A 21329-nucleotide genomic window follows, 5' to 3' on the forward strand; every position below is an offset into this window, starting at 1 on the left:
AAAGTTCAAGAAATTTTGAAGAATAAGTGATATACTTTTTTTTAATGCTTAAGAGGCTGGTTATGGATCTACAGTACACACACACACACACACACACACACACACACACATACACACACAAACATATAAATCGAGATATTTTTTTTCACAATTCACGAAGGTAAAAGAGGATCTGTGTTGTAGCTTTACAAAAAATAATAATTCCACGATAAGGTCGCGGGCGTGGGAATGACCGCCTCCCCTCCCACCCACCCACTTGAGTATGCACGGCCACACAAATTACAACTCGTCACCAAATTACTCAACTAAACAAGACGTTTCCTCAACACTTCCTAAACTCATAAACATTTCGGATCGATGTTTTGCTTTTTTTGTGCCATAACTGTTGCCACACCAGCTTTGTGCAGTGCAGTGAGTGGGCGTGGCAGATCTCACACCGCCATGTTCCCTCGCCATCCATCACTCTGGTCGCTCATTACTCAGCTAGACATCGCCCCCCGCCCAGGCACCAGCAGTGTGGTGGTGGTGGTGGTGGTGGTGGTGGTGGTGGTGGCCCTGAAGGGGGCAGCACACCACGCAACACCCAGGACAGCTTTGGGTATTGCCTGAGTCAAGTGTCAGTGCTGTGTCGTTGTCAGAATTAATGGTTTGTGGGGATAAAAATGAAAAAAAGAGCAAGTGAGACTTTGAAATGCAGCACGATAATTAAAATTGTAATCTCAACAGTCCATTGGGAGAGAGAGAGAGAGAGAGAGAGAGAGAGAGAGAGAGAGAGAGAGAGAGAGAGAGAGAGAGAGAGAGAGAGAGAGAGAGAGAGATACAAGATATTTTATTGGCCCCTTAGAAAAACATTCATATACAAATATGTACAATTTTATAGCCTATGGTCCGATAAGCCGAAGCTTTACTACGGACCATCTACTATTTGTAAATTGAGCAGGTACATGTGATGTGGGTCATTGTCTATTAAAATAATATAAATTGTAGAAAATGATAATAATAATAATAATAATAATAATAATAATAATAATAATAATAATATAAATGATAATAATAATAATAATAATATAAATAATAATAATAATAATAATAATATAAATAATAATAATAATAATAATAATAATAATAATAATAATAATAATATAGATAATAATAATAATTATATAAATAATAATAATAATAACATAAATAATAATAATAATATAAATAATAATAATAATAATAATAATAATAATAATAATAATAATGATATAAATAATAGTAATAATAATATAAATAATAATAATAATAATAATAATAATAATAATAATAATAATAATAATAATAATACCATAAAAGTAATATTAATAACAATAATAGTATTAACAATAATACTAACAACATACATTGATATATAGGGTAATAACAAATGAATAAGTGTAGTGCACTGAAATCACTAGACACAAGTTATAGTTATTGTCATTGCTGGGTGTTATGAAGAAGTGTTGTTTTCATTTTTTTGTTAAAAGTGTCCTGTTGGGTGATGCCTTTAATATCCTGTGGCAGTGTGTTCCAGAGCCTGCTGCCCCGCACCAGGACACTCTGCTGTGCATGGTCGGTGCGGCACAGCGGAATACGGAGGTTTTGTCTGTTTCTTGCTATTGGTTGGAAGCCACAGTGTACAGGGAAGGAATTTAGCGATGCATGTACAAATGAAATGGTCTGTAATGTTATGATGTCATGGAGCTTAAGTATTTTGTGTTCAGTGAAGAGAGAAGTGTGATCATAACGGTGACGGTAGAACATAATACGAAGCATTTTGTTCTGTGTGAGAAAGAGACTGTTAATTAAAGTTTTAAATGCTCCACCCCACACAGCACAACAATACAACAAATGTGGATATACCGTTGATATGTAAATCAATTTTATAGATTCAATGGGCAGCTGATTCTTTATTCTATACAATAGACCTGTTATTTTACTAAGTTTGGTTGGATCACCTGAAGATCCGCCACCCCACAGGGATCACCTGAAGATCCGCCACCCCAGATTGTCTCACCTGAAGATCCGCCACCCCAGACTCTCTCACTTGGTTAGGTTAGGTTAGGTTAGGTTAGCCTAACCTAAACTAACCAAACCTAACCTAACAATATGAACGCATTAAAAAACTGAGTGGATATAAAAAATGCAGAAAAAAGTTTACTTCATTAAAAGTATGGGATCACCTGAAGATCCGCCACCCCAGATTGTCTCACCTGAAGATCTGCCACCCCGAGTGCGGCTGGGGTGGCGGATCTTCAGGTGATCCGTTTGGTTTTCAAAGTATCAATATGAGAGTTCCATTTGAGGGTATTATCAATAGTAATTCCAAGAAATTTCACTTCGCTGAGCTGGCTTATAGGAATATTGTCAATTTTGATAGTTAACAAGGGTGGCTGAGACATCAGTGGTCGATTCATCATACAACTGGTCTTTTTAATATTTGGTGTGAGCTTATTACTTTTTAACCAGTTTGCAACCTTGACCATCTATTCATTTGTAATTTTCTCCAAATCCTTAATATTTTTATTTTTTGAGTTGTATTGATGTGTCGTCAGCGAAAAGTAAAAATTGTAGTACTTCACTACAGCGTGGTAAATCATTAATGTATACCAAAAATAATAAGGGTACTAATATTGAGCCTTGAGGAATACCAGATTTAATTGCTTTATGAGAAGATGACTGATTATTATTTATAGTGAACTGTTGTCTGTGACTAAGGTAACTATTAAACCAATAATTAGCTGTGCCTCTAATTCCATAGTTTTTAAGTTTTTCTAGCAGTATTGGATGAGAAATGGTATCAAAAGCTTTGGTTAAATCACAAAATACTGTAATACTGTAAGACTTTTCGTCCATTGCATCATAAATATATTGACATAACTGTTGCAAGGCCAATTCTGTACTATATTGAGGTCTAAATCCAAACTGTTGCTCTGTTAATATTGAATTTTGAGTGAGATAGTCCATGAGACTTGAGGCCATTACCTTTTCAAATATTTTGCTAAAAGTTGTTAAGATAGCTATGGGTCTATAATTTGTATGAAGTAGTTTATTACCTTTTTTAAACACTGGAACAATTTTGGCCATCTGGAGATGTTTAGGAAAAGTGCCTTCTTCAAAACACTTATTAATTATGCAAGTTAAAAATGGGGATATTATATTACTGCACTTTTTTATTACTTTAACGTCTATATCATCATGGCCGGGAGAAGCTATTTTCAAGTGTTTTATTATATTTTCAATTTCTTTTTGAACGGTTGGCTGAATAAAAAAAGAAAATTGAGTCGGTTCCGGTAAGTAGCGAGTGAATGGCACTGGTGGTGGAGGAATGTTTGTAACAAGGCTGTTTGCAACGCTACTGAAGTAATCATTAAAAGCTTCAGCCACCTCATTGCTCTGGGAAATATTCTTGCCATGAAATGTTATAGATTTAGGATTTTCCCGAAGACTTACCCATAATACCATTAATCATCTCCCAGGATTTTTTTTTTGTATTTCCTGCATTTTCTTTAAATTTAGACTTATAATAATTATCTTTGGCAATCCTGATTAAAGAGGTTAGTGTATTTTTATATTTTTTTAATATTGCACTGTAAGTTAATGGCCATTTTGCGTAAAGTTTCTGTAGTCTGTTTCTTTGTTTTATAGATTTCCGTAGGCCTTGAGTTACGTAAGGCTTATTACTGTACTTATCTTTGATTATGAAGGTTTTAATTGGAAAATGTTTGTTATAGATGCTCGAAAATTTAGTTATGTATACGTCTAAACAGTTACTTACGCAAGGGCTAGTCATGGCTGGTATCCAATTATATTCTTGTAGCTCAGCTGTAAAATCATTTATATAATTGTCATTTATCATCCTTTTAGTTATGATTTTATCCGAATACTTGTGAAATGACGATGCAGAAAACGAGCTAAACACTGGGAAATGATCACTGATTGACGAATAAATCATTCCACTTAAATTATAATTTACATCATTCGTCCATATATGATCTATTAATGTGGCTGACGACTTAGTAACTCTTGTTACTTTAGTCGTCACTGGAAAATATGAGTATGAGTAAAATAAATCGGATAAGCTTTGTACACAGTCATGTTTAGCTAGTAAGTTTATATTAAAATCACCTAAAATATAACATGGTAATTGTGCCCTACTTATAAGACCAATCAAGAGCTCTAATGATAAAAAGTCACAAATACTTGAATTTGGTACTCTGTAAAGTAAACCTACTACAAACTAATATAAGTATGTGTGTGTGTGTGTGTGTGTGTGTGTGTGTGTGTGTGTGTGTGTGTGTGTGTGTGTGTGTGTGTGTGTGTGTGTGTGTGTATACCATTAGTTGCTGCAGATATTGGTAGAGGTGAAGGCATAAGTTAATGTGGATCAAAAATATTTTATGCATATATGCATTTTCAGGCGTTGTTTAACAGTGCTGTGAAATTTAGGAGCGGCTTGGCAACATATACAATGGTATGGCGTGTGTCGGTTAAACAGACTGGCAACTCAATTAGTGTAATGTTACTCTCACTCTGAAAGTATGTCATCTATACTGTCTGGGCTCCCTACCATGTGGCTCCTTAGTTCTTTCCAGCTTGGATGTTTTGGATGGCGTTTGCTATATTGCCTTCTCCGTGGGAAGGTTAAACGGAGTGGTGACTTCAGAGATTTGATAGTGGTCGACGACCGGTAGGAGCCTGGATTCATTGTGTTTGTAACCGTAATAGGATAGAAGGAGCTAACCTAGGGAAAGCTGATCCAAGTGTAGTGTGATGTGTGTAGCGTGATAGAAAGTAGAAAAGAACAACTAACAGAACAGAAAGGAAGAGAGTCAAGAGCGAGCGCGAGACGTGGATGCGTCCCAGACGCATATTCATGTGATCAAAGAGGTACTGTAAAACTTATATAAATAAAAAGTTGATATTCCCCACCAAATTTTCCCCATTTCGTTTTGCTTCTTAAAAGTTTAAATGAGTAGATCATGTAGCAGAGAGATTGTTCTTTCCTGTAGCATAGTTTGCTTCCACCCAGCCTCCCAAATAGAGCCCCTAGAATTTTTGAAACATAAGTGATCAGACAGAGTGAGAGAGCGACGAGTACGTGGCGCGTCCAGCACGCGGGAGGCAGGTCTCTCACTCCCTTTGCCCCTTCCCCCTTCACTCCTGCCACATTTCCTGTGCACGTCTTTCTGGTGGCATGGGTCCCTGCCTTTGCTCAAGACAGTAGCTGGTGATATATCAAAAAGTATATCTGACAAGAGAGTATTTGTGACTAACTCCAGCTGCTCCTGTGACAGAAGGTTGTTCTGTGTATAGTCTTGTCTTGTTGTGTCCGTGTAAATAGCATTTTTGAAAGGAGCAGGCTCCTTACTTTATTATTTTTTTTTCTTGGCTAAGTGCAGTCTCTGATTATTTTTCTATCATGTATGTTTGTGTGTCGTGTGCTTGTCAAGTGCTAGTAATGTCCGAACTCGCAGCTGTGTTTGTCTATATATATATATATATATATATATATATATATATATATATATATATATATATATATATATATATATATATATATATATATATATATATATATATATATATATATGATTAGACTGTATTCAAGATATAGCCCCTTATATAATGCATATCATCTTGTCCATCTGTAGTTTTCTAATCACTGAAAATAAAGTAATAAGGAGCTGGCATCAACGCCAGAACAACTCACAAGCGTAGATGAGCTAAGAATAACACGGCAGACAGAGCATTGCACTAATATTTAACTTTAAAAAATTTTTGTTTGTCTGAACACACTAGAGCCGCAAATGTTGTTTATGGTGATAGGTGTGGTGTGGTATACGAGCACCATGGCAAGAGATTCTTCCTTCGTGTGGCTTCGGCCGGCAACAGAAATGGAGAACTTACTGGACTGTGCTGCAAGGAAAGGGTTTTACACCACGGTTGTGGGGCTAACAGTTCGCTCCATTGTGCCTCTCAGTAACCACCACATCAAGGAAACGCTTCATCATATGTTCAGGTTAGACATTTGCCTCATTTCGGTAAGTACCACCTGGCAACTGTCATCAATAAAAAACTTGAAAAATTACACCAGGCAATTGAACCTGCAACAGAATGTTTAGTTCAGGGTTCGCAACGCAGAGAACTTATGTCTCTAAACATGGGCTTCACTACTTCAGTCTGCGTAAATAAAAAACATATTTTACAATATTAGGTGAAAACAGTCGTATTTATTCATCTCCAAACGCCAAGGCATGCATAATTTTTTTTTTTTTCACTTTTTTTGAGTGCTTTATAACTATTTAAGAAACTCCTTTACACAGGAAGGTACCGGTCTTAAGGATGTGTTTCCGGAGGCGTGAGGAAACTTTATGGGCGTGTGACATGAACCGGGAGGAACTTGATTTCCAGGTGCAGTGATTCTGACACATCCTTACTTGCACATAGAGATGTATCTTTATTTGTCAGTAGGTAGAGGAGCTATGGACTAAAGCTACGGGCCTGAAAGAAGTGTATAGGTAATAAAATGAGAACACGTAGTTTAGGCACAGCTGCATGCAACAAAAAAATAATAAAAAAGTTTCCAAAATGCTGCTCCCTTAATAGGGTCTGAAGCGGTAGTCAAAATTTGAAGGATAGGTGTCTTGAAACCTTCCTCTTGAAGGAATTCAAGTCATATGAAGGTGGAAATATAGAAACATTAAGAAAGTTCCAGAGTTTACCAGAGAAAAGGATGAATGACTGAGAATACTGGTTAACTCTTGCATTAGAGAGGTGGACAGAATAGGGGTGAGAGAAAAAAAGAAAGTCTTGTGCAGCGAGGCCGTGGCAGGAGGGGAGGCATGCAGTTAGCAAGAGTAGAAGAGCAGTTAGCCTGAAAATAGCGGTAGAAGATAGCTAGAGATGCAACATTGCGCCAATGAGAAAGAGGTTGAAGATAGTCAGTTATGTTATGTTATGCCTTGGCTGCTGATGCCACGCATCATTTCCTTTCCTCAGGTAACAGACACGCAGGAGCTAGTTCAGGCTGTGGAGACGTTAATGCAGTACCACTTTCCTACTACCGAAGGTCCTTTGTGGTGTGCACGTCTCCTTCCTGCCAGTGACCCTGGCTGCAGTTTCCGGCAGGAGTTGTCTGCCACTTTTCCCTACACCCGCACATTACTGCTGGCCAATCACCACGGCATCGCCGATGGTACCTCAAACATGTACATTGTGAACGCATTCCTCAACGTGTTGGACGACATGCTCTCCGATAAGGCCGTCGACGACGCAGTTCAGCTGGGCAGGATTGATGCTGGAGAGGAAACCAACGGTATAATTACAACCCGGATGATGGAACTGATGGAGGACGAAGACCAGTACCAGCAGCTACGAGAGAATATGAAAAAGTCAAAACAAGATGAAAAATTAATCCCACGTGTTTATCCGATGGCGAAAGATCCTGCTTTTTAAGAGTCAGATAGTCCTGCGTGACCTGGACAAGGAGACCACCCAAACCTTCATCAGCAAGTGCAAAGAAGAGCAAATTACGTTGAACAGTGGACTACTGGCGGTGTTCAACACAAGTCTCGTTGACTTCGTGTTGGAAGGAGGCCTAGAACAAGACTTTTACAGAATCCAAGAGCTTCATGCTGTTAACATGAGACGTTATTGGTCAAGTAACACATCGGGAGCACTGGGTGCTCACAGAATGATGATGAGGAACGTTGTCTCGACGCCTCTTAATTGGAAGGACCACTTTTGGGACTATGCCAGAAGCATCCATAAAAATATCACTAAAAGTCCTCAAGAAAATTATGCAGTGACGTGTGAATTATTATTGTTGGGTGGAGGAAATGTAGAAGATATTTTTGCAGAACGATCATCACCAGAGTATGACTATGCTACATCCAACATGGGTAACATAGACCATATCATCCTGTCAGAAAGGCATAAGGTAAGGCTCCAGCATCTTTTCGTGGTTACCTCATGCTTTACTGAACCTATGGGACACGTTTCACACCATGCGAGGACGCCTCATATACAGCTTTGTTTACGCCAACGACGTTCTCACTCGGGATAAAGCTCAGAAATTTGTGGATAAGACCTTTGAGAACCTGGTGACAGTGCTGAACATGTAAGCAGAGCAGTACACTGCTGATAGAAAACAAATATGATGATTTACTATCTCAGAAATCATTAGTATAGCTTGACAGTTGTCATACTCAGAAGACAAGCCACAAGGTGATATGACAAAAGTATTTAACTTATTAATGAAATACCATATAAATGACAAAATATTCAGATCAGTATATAAATTAAAAGATAACATAACAGCTTACTACAGCATAGTGTATCCATATTTACAATAATGTAGCCATGTTTGGTGATCCACCATGAAAACATTTATAGTTATTACTCTTACTAAAAAAAAAAAAAAAATGTTAGTTATATCTGAAGTACCCCTTAAGAAGGACACATGCACTATTTGTCCAACACACTATACTGTTAATTCAATTTCATATCAACTAAAATTGGTCAGTTGGTATCTGCATCTCTTATTACTTTAGATAAAATTTCAATTTTTCAAAGATTTCTTTCTTGACATTTAAGATCTCAAGAATACTTACATCCACCTTGGCTGCCTTCAGAAGTTCAGAAAACGTTGGACACATGTTCATCTTGTATTTTCTGCTTGAAGAAATTAAATCCAGGGAGGGAAGAATGATTGTCCTTCCTCCACGTTAAGGGCGGAGTGTCTCGCCCAAGGTTTCTCTTCCTCCTCTCGAATCCTCGAGGAGAAAGGACTCAGGCTGCTGACTCGTCATGATACAGGATCACCGCGTCGAAGCAACGCCTCGAGTGTCCTCGTCACCACCTCCTCCCTCTTTGGTAGGGGGAACTCTGCAGGAGCTGAGGCAATCGTGAGGCCAACAGACACCAGGCGGCAGACAGCTCTCACCACCTGCCACGACACCTTCGTTCAGCTGTTCTTCTCTACCGCTCCGGAAGGCTTTGGTAAAGATTGTGGCTGATCTCACCTGCCCTCAGTACCTGGCACTCATCTGCCGTTGGCCCCAACTCGTTCCTGGTTCAACCCATGCCGGCCGAGACGAGATTCCTACGGCTGGAGGGACGCCGGCCTCCAAGGACTCCCCCAGGACTCTTGGTGATATTGCCTGATATCTCTGTTATTGTTGGGTTGTGTTTTTGTTTTTTGTTAATTATTATTGTGGAGTTCCGTTCTCCCTCGTTTTCTTTACGTCCCAATCTTAGAAGGAGTGTTGACGTGAAGAGTAGCCATCCCGGCCCTGACAGTGTATATCAATAATGATAATTCTCTGTCCCTACATAATTCTAACTATATTACTGTTACGCAGGGCTTTTGCATAGGCTGCCCGTGTTCATAGCAATGAGAGGATGGAGTTTGGGGGAGAGAATGGGATTTAAGAAGCATGTATAGTTTTTCTTTTGCTTGATATCATTATTTTATTTTGTCTTATTTATTTTGGGGTTATATGTATTTTCGTATCTCTGGGTTACTAAAACATTTAATTTGGCTTTTGCAGTCATAATTTGTGTTGTATACTCTGGGTTGGGCAACATGAATCATGCAGGGAGGAGGACTGAAAATTTAACCTTGTCACCTGAGTTGGTAAGGCTAATGCGCCTTAGGGAAATCTATACTGGTAGAGTTTCTGGTCTGGTTCGCGCACACTACCAGGTTAAGGTGTCTCCTGAGTCGCTAAGGGATTACCGGTGTGGCAGAATGAAATGTCCAGAGTGTCCAGAGTGTTCGCTGCCAAACGTGCGTGACATCACCCACTTGCATACCGCCGGCGCCCGATGCATATTTCCGAGGTCTAGAAGAGTAGTTCCCAGTTACTCGTGAACATGGTGGACTGGCTTAGGCAAGGTTAGGTTAGGATTAGGTTGGGTTAGGTTTAGACTCTCATGAATAGATGAGTCTTTTAATTCGCTTCAATTCGATACAATGGTAATGATATATAACTAAGTCTTTTTAACAATAGTATATTAAGAATAAGGAAATTTTAACTAGCTAGAACCAACTGATATGGAACGTCAGCCACATCTTTTTAAAATTTCCTTTATAGCTTCCTAATTTTCTCGTTACTTAGTGATCTTTTAACACCTTAATAATCGTGCTACACTATAATTAGCATTGACATAACTTTTAGAATAATGTATAATTGTAAAATAGAACTTCAGACGCGACATCCACCTGAGTGATACAGAATATCATATTTTACCATATTGTTACGTATATATGTAGCAGCCCTACAGGCGAACACACAACGATGCTGTGTGTATGAGGTAGCCTCATCTGAGTACATATGTGACTATATATGAGTACATGTGTGAGTACATGTGCGGTGATCTAGGTAGCAGCATTGTGTTGCTCGTTGTTCAGAGGCTGGCGCCGTTAGCGCTAATGGAAAGTATTGACATAAGCCTGTCGGTTGACCTCTGAGGCCCTGTGGTCACGAGAGTGATAGTGTGTGTGTGTGTGTGAGGGTTAGCTAACCACGGAATAATTGTTATGCAGTACAGTTTAGTTGTAGTTCTGTGAGTGCATGCATAATATAAGTAGTAATTATCCTTACCAGCATTGATAATCTGCATGACTTGCACTTATATTTTGCAAGCTAGAATAGGTGTAGTTAAATGTCACCTGGCAGAGGTGAGGACACGGAAGGCAATGTATGAGGCACTCTGTGGCACTGAGGGACAGAGAGAGAGAGGGTATCGAGACCGCATCATGACAAGACGTGCGAGTGGAGTTTGCGTGTGACTGACTGTGACGGTAAGAGTGCCTGCCACCCTTGTACCTGCCTGTGTGGCCTGACTGTATTTTACGGTTACTTTGTGTACTGTTGTGCAATATATGGACATAAGGAGAAGCGTGTTTTCTTCTCCTCGCCCTGTGTGACTGTTCTCACTGAGAGTAATAAGTGAGTCAAAGCCTGCAGCCGTTCCCAGCCGCCCAGATAAAGTTCTTCCAGACAAATGCGCCCCGAATCCTGCAACGGTGTGAAGTGTCCCTTGCCTGCTGGTGGGGGTACATTTCAATATTAAACAATATCGCCCATGTCACGATCCCGGTTTTCTTTCCAAGAACGTGGACGGTACACTGATCGCAGAAAGTTTTAAGTGTCTGGATTTTTAATGGCCTCAAAATACCTACCTGAACTATCCGAAATCATCAGCTATTAAACACTTTCATAAAACTCTTATCTTGCACAGCACGCCAGGAATCACCTCAATGCCAGATCAGTGTTGGATTAGAAAACACAATCATTCTATATAATAACAGAATATGTTAATAATAACGTTAACTTACAAATAAATTGAGGTAATATACATTAAAAGAAATTAAGGAAAAAATTTCTTCCATAGACCAACACAGGGTAATTCCCACACTCAGTCACTATAGTTCCCCCTTACTCAGGGTCTTATATCGCCTCCCTTATTGCTTAAAGGTGATTTACATCAATATATGACATTCCCTTTATTTCACAAAGCACTACAACCCTTGTACTGCTTCACAGGCAGGTGGAATATTTTCCCCAGGTGCAGGAATTTTCCCAGATGCTGTCATCGCATCCCCAAACAACAATTCCCGTCTTTTACCTCTTCAAACCTCACAAGACATCACCACCACCGCCACAATTCACCTATAACACCATAACACCATCCCCAAAGACACCAATAACGCCACAAAACCACCACAACCCCAACCACAAAATGGCTGTCTCTCACCCTGACGCTACCCCCTCAGCGTTACATCACCGACACAACTCGCCAAACAAATTTAAGCAAACGAGAGTTCTTGGTACCACAAAAGACTCACCAACTTCATCTTAGAAGTCAGGATTATACCACCATATCGTCAATACCTCTACACACCTGCTCAATCACTACACCACCACCCAAATTTATCCTGTGAGAACGCCACCCTTCTTATCCCTCTGGGCCTCTATGCATCATGAATTTTGCTGATTCAGATACGAGAGGTAGACATGTATCGTCCCTGGCCTCAACACATTTCATCTCAAATACACCTTTTTCTTACATATACATACATATAAAGAACTTAGATTATGAAAAGAATAATACCACTATGAAAAGAATAATACCACATTATATAAAATGAGAAAATAAGCCTTATAATTTAAATATAAATATAATATAAAAAAAACGTGTTCCTTTTAACTTAATCATTCATTCCTTTCTCTGGTAAACTCTGGAACTCCCTGCCTGCTTCTGTATTTCCACCTTCCTATGACTTGAATTCTTTCAAGAAGGAGGTTTCAAGACAATTATTCATCAATTTTTGACCACTGCTCTGACCCTTTTATGGGACTGGCATTTCAATGGGCTTTTTTTTTTTTTGCCCTTGGCCAGTATCCTTCCTACATAAGAAAAAAAAAAATTGTAAACTTGGCAAATAACATGACACCCACTTACTCGTACATACTTCACCTTCTCCGACGCTTTGATAGACTTCACTGCATCCTGCTCCACGAATGAGTGTCTGTACGATAAGATGGGCGCCCGGACTGTCCAGACATTTCATCCTGCTACAGCGACCCATAGCGACATGGGGAGGGCAAAGGAACGGCAGAGCCCCATAGATAGTGGACAGGAGGTGCACAGAATGGAGGGACCTGCAGTCTGCTACCCCCATACCGTGACGCAACGCAACGCGGAGCACTCAGCCGGCGGGGAGGAGGTACCACGACGATGGAGGCCAGTTGGAGGTTAAGGGAAGGGTGGTGGCTCTTCTACCACATACCCTCCCCTTATGGATATGCTGCAATACTTTGTTACATATGTACGTTTTCAGCTTTCAGCAACTCTGTGGGTCATGTATGTACTTGTATTAGTAACATGTCAGCCAGTGTTTCTTTGGGGAACTCTTAAATATTCACTTAACGTTTTGAGGTCAGCCTGTCACATAAGGGAAAATCCTACAATGAAATACGAGTACTATCCTAGCCAGCAAGTGAAGAAATTGACTGACTTTGAGTAAGTATAAGTATGTAAGTAAGTATAATTTTGTTAATCCACAAATAACGGAAATTAAGATACTCGCAGTCGAATAAATAGCAACAATTATTGTTCCTTCTCAATCCTCCAACTACCATTGGGCCTCCTTTGCTGCTTCATTCATTGGAAATGGTAACCACCATCACTGCGTTTTGCCTGCTGTTCTGAGCGTCAGGATAGGAGGAAGAGAATGTGGAATGTAATGTTATGTGTGTGTATGTGTGTGTGTGTGTGTGTGTGTGTGTGTGTGTGTGTGTGTAAATTTCTGCTCATATCAGACATAATATCAATGTGTTATTGGTTTGTGTTGTGAATTCCATATAAATTAAGGGGTAATTAAGATTAATCTAGTACAAACTAAATATTATTTATTAATATAAGTAAAATGGAAAGTAATGTGAATGGATCACGAATACTCTTGTTGAATGATGTATCAAGGAGTCCAGGAGACATAACAACATAAGAAATAAGGGAAGCTGCAAGAAGCGACCAGGCTTACACGTGGTAGTCCCTATATGAAAAATACCTACCTATTTCCATCTATTATCCCCATCCATAAACCTGTCTAATCTTCTCTTAAAGCTCTCTAATGTCCTAGCACTAACAACATGATTACTGAGTCCGTTCCACTCATCTACCACTCTATTTGAGAACCAATTTCTTCCTATCTCCTTCCTAAACTTAAATTTTTCAAGCTTGAGCCCGTAATTTCTTGTTCTACCCTGGTTGCTGATCCTAAAAATTTTGCTTGCATCCCCCTTGTTATAACCCTTATAACACTTAAAGACTTCTATCAGGTCCCCTCTTAACCTACGTCTCTCTAAAGAATGTAAATTTAACAACTTCAATCTCGCCTCGTAAGGAATACTCCTCATCCCCTGTATCCTTTTAGTCATTCTCCTCTGTACTGATCCTAATAGACCTATATCTTTCCTGTAATGTGGGTACCAGAACTGCACAGCGTAGTCTAGATGAGGTCTCACCAGCGCCAAGTATAACTTAATATTACTTCCGGCCTTCTATTTTTAACACTCCTAAAAATTAATCCTAGTACCTTATTTGCCCTGTTTCTGTCCTCTATGTATTGTTTTCCTAGACGGAGTTCAGAGCTAACTATAACTTCTAAATCTTTGTCGTACCCTGTAACTATCAGAGTTTGGTTGTTTAATGTGTACTTACTGTGTGGATTTCCTCTACCTACGCTAAGTACTTTGCATTTATTGATATTAAATTGCATTTGCCATCTGTCCGTCCATTCATTCATCCTATCTAAATCTGCTTGCAAGGCGATGGTATCTGATTCTGACCTATTTAATCTACCTATCTTTCCTGGTGCTAAAACTTTTTAGCCTATCTATCTCCTGTTCCACTATCTCCCTAGTTATGGAAATATCTGTCAGCTTCTCATTCTCCTCTGCTCTAGACACCTGTTCACTATCTGGCATATCCTACATGTTTTCCTGGGTGAAGACAGTTAAAAAAATACTCATTGAGAATTTTACTAATCTCCTCCCCAGAACTAACCAGCTCCCTATCTGCTGCCTTTAATGGCAGCAGACTGCCTCCTCGGAGGAGGAGGCAGTAGACCTAGTGAGGTCTAAAGCACTGTTCAGGGGGTGCTGTGAACTTATCATTAAACCCAGCTGTGACCTCACTGAACGTTTCCCTCTGTGTCTCACAACACAAGGAGGCAGTCACAGCCTGCCCTCTAAAGACAACTCTCTTCCTCCACACAAAACTACAAGCACCTAATAACACACACACCCTTCACTCAAAAATTTCAAAATCATCATGGCGACTCCTACACCAGCCTCGGAGTCCCCATCTGGGGAGAGGACCATAAATGTCCCTAGTTCGGACTGCCTTTCTGTTGACGACCCTATGTGTCTTGACACCCCCCTCAACTTATTCTTCATTAATTTCTGCAACATTCGCGGTCTAAGATCTAATTTTCAATCTGTAGAACACCACCTCTCCTTTTCTAAACCTCATTTTCTTTTCCTCACTGAAACTCGGGTGTCTGAGGCAGCTGACAGTAGCCCCTTTTCTGTTCCCTCCTACTTTCTCTATCCTCATTTTTTATCCAAAGCTGGATGCTGCGTTTATGTGCGCAATGACTTAACCTGCTCTCGTGTTAACGTTCTTGAATCTTCCGAGTTTTCCACCATCTGGCTACGACTACAGAGTCACTCTCAAACTAAATTTATCTGTGCTGTATACCTTTCACCTAATTCCTCTGACTATAAGAATTTCTTTGACTACTTAACTTCCAAAGTGGAGCACATTCTGACCCTCTTCCCTTTTGCAGAGATCTCCATTCTTGGAGACTTCAATGTTCACCACCAGCTTTGGCTTTCCTCTCCCTTTACTGACCATCCTTATGAACTAGCCTTCAACTTTGCAATCTTCCACGACCTAGAGCAATTGGTGCAACACCCTACTCGTATTCCTGATCGTCTTGGAGATACGCTCAACATTCTTGACCTTTTCCTGACCTCTAATCCTTCTGCTTATGCTGTCATCCTTTCATCTATCTCCGTTGGGCTCCTCCAATCACAATCTCATATCTGTATCTTGTCCTATCGCTCCAATCCCTCCTCAGGATCCCCCTAAGCGAAGGTGCCTCTGGCGTTTTGCCTCTGCTATTTGGGAGGAAATGAGGAGGTATTTTGCTGATTTTTCTTGGAATGACTACTGCTTCCGTGTCAGAGACCCGTCTTTGTGTGCTGAGCGCATAACAGAGGTGATAGTGTCTGGCATGGAGGCGTACATTCCTCACTCTTTTTCTCGACCTAAACCTTCCAAACCTTGGTTTAACTCAGCTCGTGCTATACATGAGAGGTGGGCCACAGAAGGTACTTAAGCCTTCCATCACCAGAATCTCATGCACTTTATATTTCTGCCCAGAACCATGCCAAGTCTGTTCTCCAACGAACCAAAAACTCCTTCATTAACAGAAAGTGTCAAAACCTTTCAAGATCTAACTCCCCTCGTGACTTCTGGCATTTAGTCAAAAATATTTCCAATAACTTTGCTTCTTCTTCTTTCCCTCCTTTATTTCAACCAGATGGCACCACTGCTATTACATCTATTTCTAAAGCTGAACTCTTCGCTCAAACCTTTGCAAAAAATTCTACCTTGGACGATTCTGGGCTTGTTTCTCCCTCTCCTCCACCCTCTGACTACTTCATGCTACCTATTAAAATTCTTCGCAATGATGTTTTACATGCTCTTGCTGGCCTAAACCCTCGGAAGGCTTATAGACCTGATGGGGTCCCTCCTATTGTTCTCCGAAACTGTACCTCCGTATTTGCACCTTGCCTAGTCAAACTCTTTCACCTCTGTCTTTCAACATCTACCTTTCCTTCTTGCTGGAAGTTTGCTTACATTCAGCCTGTTCCTAAAAAGGGTGACCGTTCTAATCCCTCAAACTACCGTCCTATTGCTTTAATTTCCTGCCTATCTAAAGTTTTTGAATCTATCCTCAACAGGAAGATTCTTAAACATCTATCACTTCCCAACCTTCTATCTGATCGCCAGTATGGGTTCCGTCAAGGCCGCTCTACTGGTGATCTTCTGGCTTTCCTTACTGAGTCTTGGTCATCCTCTTTTAGAGATTTTGGTGAAACTTTTGCTGTTGCCTTGGATATATCAAAAGCTTTTGACAGAGTCTGGCACAAAGCTTTGATTTCCAAACTACCCTCCTACGGCTTCTATTTTTCTCTCTTTAACCTCATCCCAAATTTCCTTTCTGACTGTTCTATTGCTGCTGTGGTAGACGGTCACTGTTCTTCTCCTAAATCTATTAACAGTGGTGTTCCTCAGAGTTCTGTCCTGTCACCCACTCTCTTCTTACTATTCATTAATGATCTTCTAAACCAAACATCTTGTCCTATCCACTCCTACGTTGATGATACCACCCTGCACTTTTCCACGTCTTTTCATAGACGTCCAACCCTTCAGGAGGTAAACATTTCACGCAGGGAAGCCACAGAACGCTTGAGTTCTGGTCTTTCTAAAATTTCTGATTGGGACAGAGCAAACTTTAATGCCTGAAAAACTCTATTTGTCCATCTATCAACTCGACACAACCTTCCAGACAACTATCCCCTCTTCTTCAATGACACTCAATTGTTCCCCTCTTCTACACTGAACATCCTCGGTCTGTCCTTTACTTATAATCTGAACTGGAAACTTCACATCTCATATCTAGTTAAGACAGCTTCTATGAATTTGGACGTTATGAGACATCTCCGCTAGTTTTTCTCACCCCTTCAGCTGATAACTCTGTACAAGGGCCTTAGCCATCCATGTATGGAGTATGCTTCACATGTCTGGGGGGGGTTTCACTCATACCGCTCTTCTAGACAGGGTGGAATCAAAAGCTGTTAATAGATTTAAAAAAAAAAAAAGGTTAAAAACTGTTAATAGATTTAGGAGAAGAACTGACCGTCTACCAAAACAGCAATAGAACGGTCAGAAAGGAAACGAGATGAAGTTACAGAGCGAAGGATAGAAGCCGTAGGAGGGTAGTTTGGAAATCAAAGTTTTGTGCCGGACTCTATCAAAAGCCAGTGTTACTCTGAGGTTGTTATTGTGCCAATAGAACATAAAAATATCATAGAACTGAGGCCAGGGAAAGTGATCCAAAGCACATGTGACCAGATAAGCAGGTCCTTTAATAGAGCTTTAAGAATAACTTCCTAAGCTTCAGTTCCTTCCTTTATAAAAGACATCAGGCGAGAGAATGTGTACACTGGTACCGGACAAGCAGAGGACACATGTCTCACCACATTAAACGGTTCATAAGACGAAAGCAAGGGGAGGAGAATTTGTGTATATTTAGGACAAATCATTAAATTAGTTTCTAACTTGAAACAAATCTATACACCCACTGAGTTCAGTTGAACCGGAGGTGCATGGCGAAACAAGCCAGAGGAACAGGTGAAGTAACAGGCAACTACTCAAATAACCAGCAAATAAGAACAACCTAAAATTAAATCCACAAATATGTCTATCAAAATGTTAAGAAAATCATTGGCATCAAATCAAGGTTGGTTAGCAAGAACTGTTAAAGAACATAATGAGCAGTACACAAGTAACCTTAGTTAATTATAAAGGGTAAAAGAATCTTTAAGGGAAAAAAATAAAGTTTGTCAGACTACTTTCAACCAATTAGAAAATACACTGTTAAGTAAAGAAGACTCTGAAGGCTATGAACAAGTTGTTTCAGAATACAAAGAACTAGAAATAAATTATAGTGAACAGTTAACTTCTTCTTCTTCTTCTTCTTCCCAGCTTTTCCCTATTCGGGGTCGCCGTTGTGAATGAGCCTTCTCCACGTATTTCTATTGTTTGCCATTTCTGGATTTATATTCTTCTCCCCAAGATCTCCGTTTATGCAGTCAATCCATCTTCTTTTGGGCCGTCCTCTTCTTCTAACTCCCTCCACCTCCATTTCCATGATCTCCCTTCCTACGTGGTCTTCGCCAACTCTTCTTCTCAAGTGTTCATACCACCTCAACCTTGACTCCTGGATCTTCTTGGAGACTTCAACTACTTTCACCGTTCCTCTTATGTACTTATTCCTAATTCGGTCTGTTCTGTTGACTCCCACCATCCATCTCAACATCTTCATCTCCGCTACATCCATCTTCCTCTCTTCAATCTTCTTCAAAGGTGCTGCTTCTAGCCCATACACCAAAGCAGGTCTAACGACTGCTTTGTGGACTTTGCCCTTCACTCTTACTGGTACCCTTCTATCGCATATCACACCCGAAACTTGCCGCCAATTGTTCCAGCCACACTGAATCCGGAAGTTCACTTCTTTTTCCATTTCCCCTGTCTCGTCTACCATCGATCCCAAGTACTTAAATGTTTTCACTCTCTTCAACTTTTCACCATTCAGTCTAATTGTGGCCTGTTGATCGCCCCTTGTATCCGTCGTAAAATATTCAGTTTTGGACCTACTAATCCTCATTCCTCTGCTTTCCAAAGCAACTCTCCATTCTTCTAATTTTCTTTCCAGCTGTCCTCTCCTTTCGGTCACTAAGACAATGTCATCAGCATATAATACACACCAGGGTGGTTCCTCTCTGACATTTTCCGTTATGACATCGAACACTATGTTGAATAATAGTGGGCTTAGTGCCGATCCTTGGTGTAAGCCGACTTTCACCTGAAAGCTATCCGTTGTGCCAACTGTACTCCGAACTCTAGTTGTAACATTCCTGTAGCATTCTTGGACAATTCTGACATACTTTTCTGGCACTCCTCTTTTTCTCAGGCCTCTCCATACTTCTCGCCGTGGGATTCTATCATACGCTTTCTCTAAGTCAATGAAAACCATATGTAGTACTTTCTGCTTTTCCCGATGTTTTTCCATATTCTGTCGAAGTGCGAAAATTCCGTCGACTGTCCCAAATCCCTTCATAAATCCTATCTGTTGCCGTCCGATACGCACCACTTGTCTCAGTCTACTGTCCAACACCCTTTCAAATACTTTAAGGGTATGAGACATTAGCTTTATCCCTCGATAGTTCTCACAGCTCTGGATGTCTCCCTTCTCCTTAAATATAGGTATCAGGGTACTTTCTCTCCACTTTTCTGGTATAACTTCCTTCTCCATTATTTTTCTGATCAGTTGGTGCAACATGTCCACTCCTTCTCCTTCCAAGACTTTCCACACTTCTACTGGTATTCCGTCGGGCCCTGTTGCTTTGCCATTTTTCATTTTCTTCAGTGCTCCTTCAACCTCTTGTCTTGTCACTTCCCCTACTAATTGTTCATTCGGTTCTCCATCATCTCTAATGAATCTCTCATTTTCTACATTTAGCAACTTCTCAAAATATTCTTTCCACCTTATTAGAATATCACTTTCCTTTTGTATCACAATCCCCCTTTCATCCTTGACCTGTCTAACATGCGTAATGTCCTTTGTGCTCTTGTTTCTCATCTTGGCCAACTTAAATACTCTCCGTTGTCCTTCCTCGGTATCCAACTCTTCATAAAGGTTGTCATACCCATCCGACTTAGCAATTGCTACAGTTCTTTTCGCTTCCTTACTGCACAGTTTGTAATACTCCTTATCTATATCTAGCCTTGTTGTTTCCCATCTTTTCTTTGCCATCTTCTTTGTTTGTATTTTCTGCTGCACCTCTTCATTAAACCACCATGTCTCTTTATTTTCCCATATCTTGCCACTACTTTCACCGAGCACTTCTTTTCCAACTCTCAAGATGGTTTCACTCACTCTATTCCACCATCCGTTTACCTCTTCTATTTCCATGTCCAGATCACTTAGCAATCTATCTTTAAAGGTATGTTTAAGATCTTGGTCTTTCAGTTTGAACCACTTAATCCTTCTCTCCGTCGTTACTTTCTCTTTCTGTCTGCGTGTAACAGTTATGGAGAGGTCCATGACAACCAGACGGTGTTGTGCCGTCACGTGATCACCAGGTATGACCTTGCAATTTCTTATTTCCTTGATATTGTTCCGGCGATAGAGTAGGAAATCTATTTGACTTGGTCTATCTCCGCTACGATACGTAATTAGATGTTCATTTTTCTTACAGAATATTGTGTTTCCTATCACCAAATCAAAAGCCAAAGCAAAGTCTATAATTTTCTCTCCATCTTCATTTCCATCACCATATGCATTTCCGCCATGGATCCGGTTAATAACATCATTTCCCTTTCCAATATGTCCATTCATGTCTCCTCCAACTATGCACCTTTCACTTTCGTCTACCTTCTCCAATTCCTCCTGCAGATCCGACCAAAACTGTTCCTTTTCCTCCTCTGGGCATCCCGTTTGTGGTGCGTACACAGTGAAGATGTTCACTGGGAATTCATCCAAAGACAGTCGCACCCACATTATGCGATCATTTCTTCTGTTCACTTCTGTAACCAAGTCTTTCAGATCCTTAGATAAAATAATTCCAATGCCATTTCTCTTTTCATTGTTTGCCCCTCCATAAATAAGTTTGAATCCATCACCTAGTTCTTTGGCCTTATTTCCTGTCCATCTCGTTTCCTGCACGCATAACACATCCACTTTTCTTTCCTTCATAAGGTCTGCAATGGCACGGCCTCTTCCGGTCATTGATCCAACATTCAACGTTCCAAATCTCAAATAACTTAAATCAACAGCACCTTTCTACTTCCACAATAGAAGCCGGATAAAGCGGATTGACATCTATTCACAGAACTCGGCACCAGTGCCCTCTTAATGGAGGAGATAAGAAACTGTG

The 21329-nt window shown here is 40.2% G+C and overlaps 2 protein-coding genes across 3 annotated transcripts in view; one reads left to right on the top strand and one right to left on the bottom strand.

The window, feature by feature from the left end:
- LOC135097661 (uncharacterized) overlaps nucleotides 1–21329 on the bottom strand; it is a 52581-nt gene that overhangs the window by 15875 nt on the left and 15377 nt on the right. The gene's annotated exons all lie outside the window — the stretch shown is intronic.
- On the top strand, nucleotides 6343–9376 carry LOC135097666 (uncharacterized). The gene is made up of 2 exons (XM_063999616.1): nucleotides 6343–6435; nucleotides 7024–9376. The coding sequence occupies exons 1-2, from the start codon at nucleotides 6367–6369 to the stop codon at nucleotides 7477–7479; spliced, it is 525 nt and encodes a 174-aa protein (XP_063855686.1). The 5' UTR covers nucleotides 6343–6366; the 3' UTR covers nucleotides 7480–9376.

The sequence above is a fragment of the Scylla paramamosain genome, unplaced genomic scaffold, assembly GCF_035594125.1.
Source record: "Scylla paramamosain isolate STU-SP2022 unplaced genomic scaffold, ASM3559412v1 Contig28, whole genome shotgun sequence".
NCBI classification, from domain to species: Eukaryota; Metazoa; Arthropoda; class Malacostraca; order Decapoda; family Portunidae; genus Scylla; species Scylla paramamosain.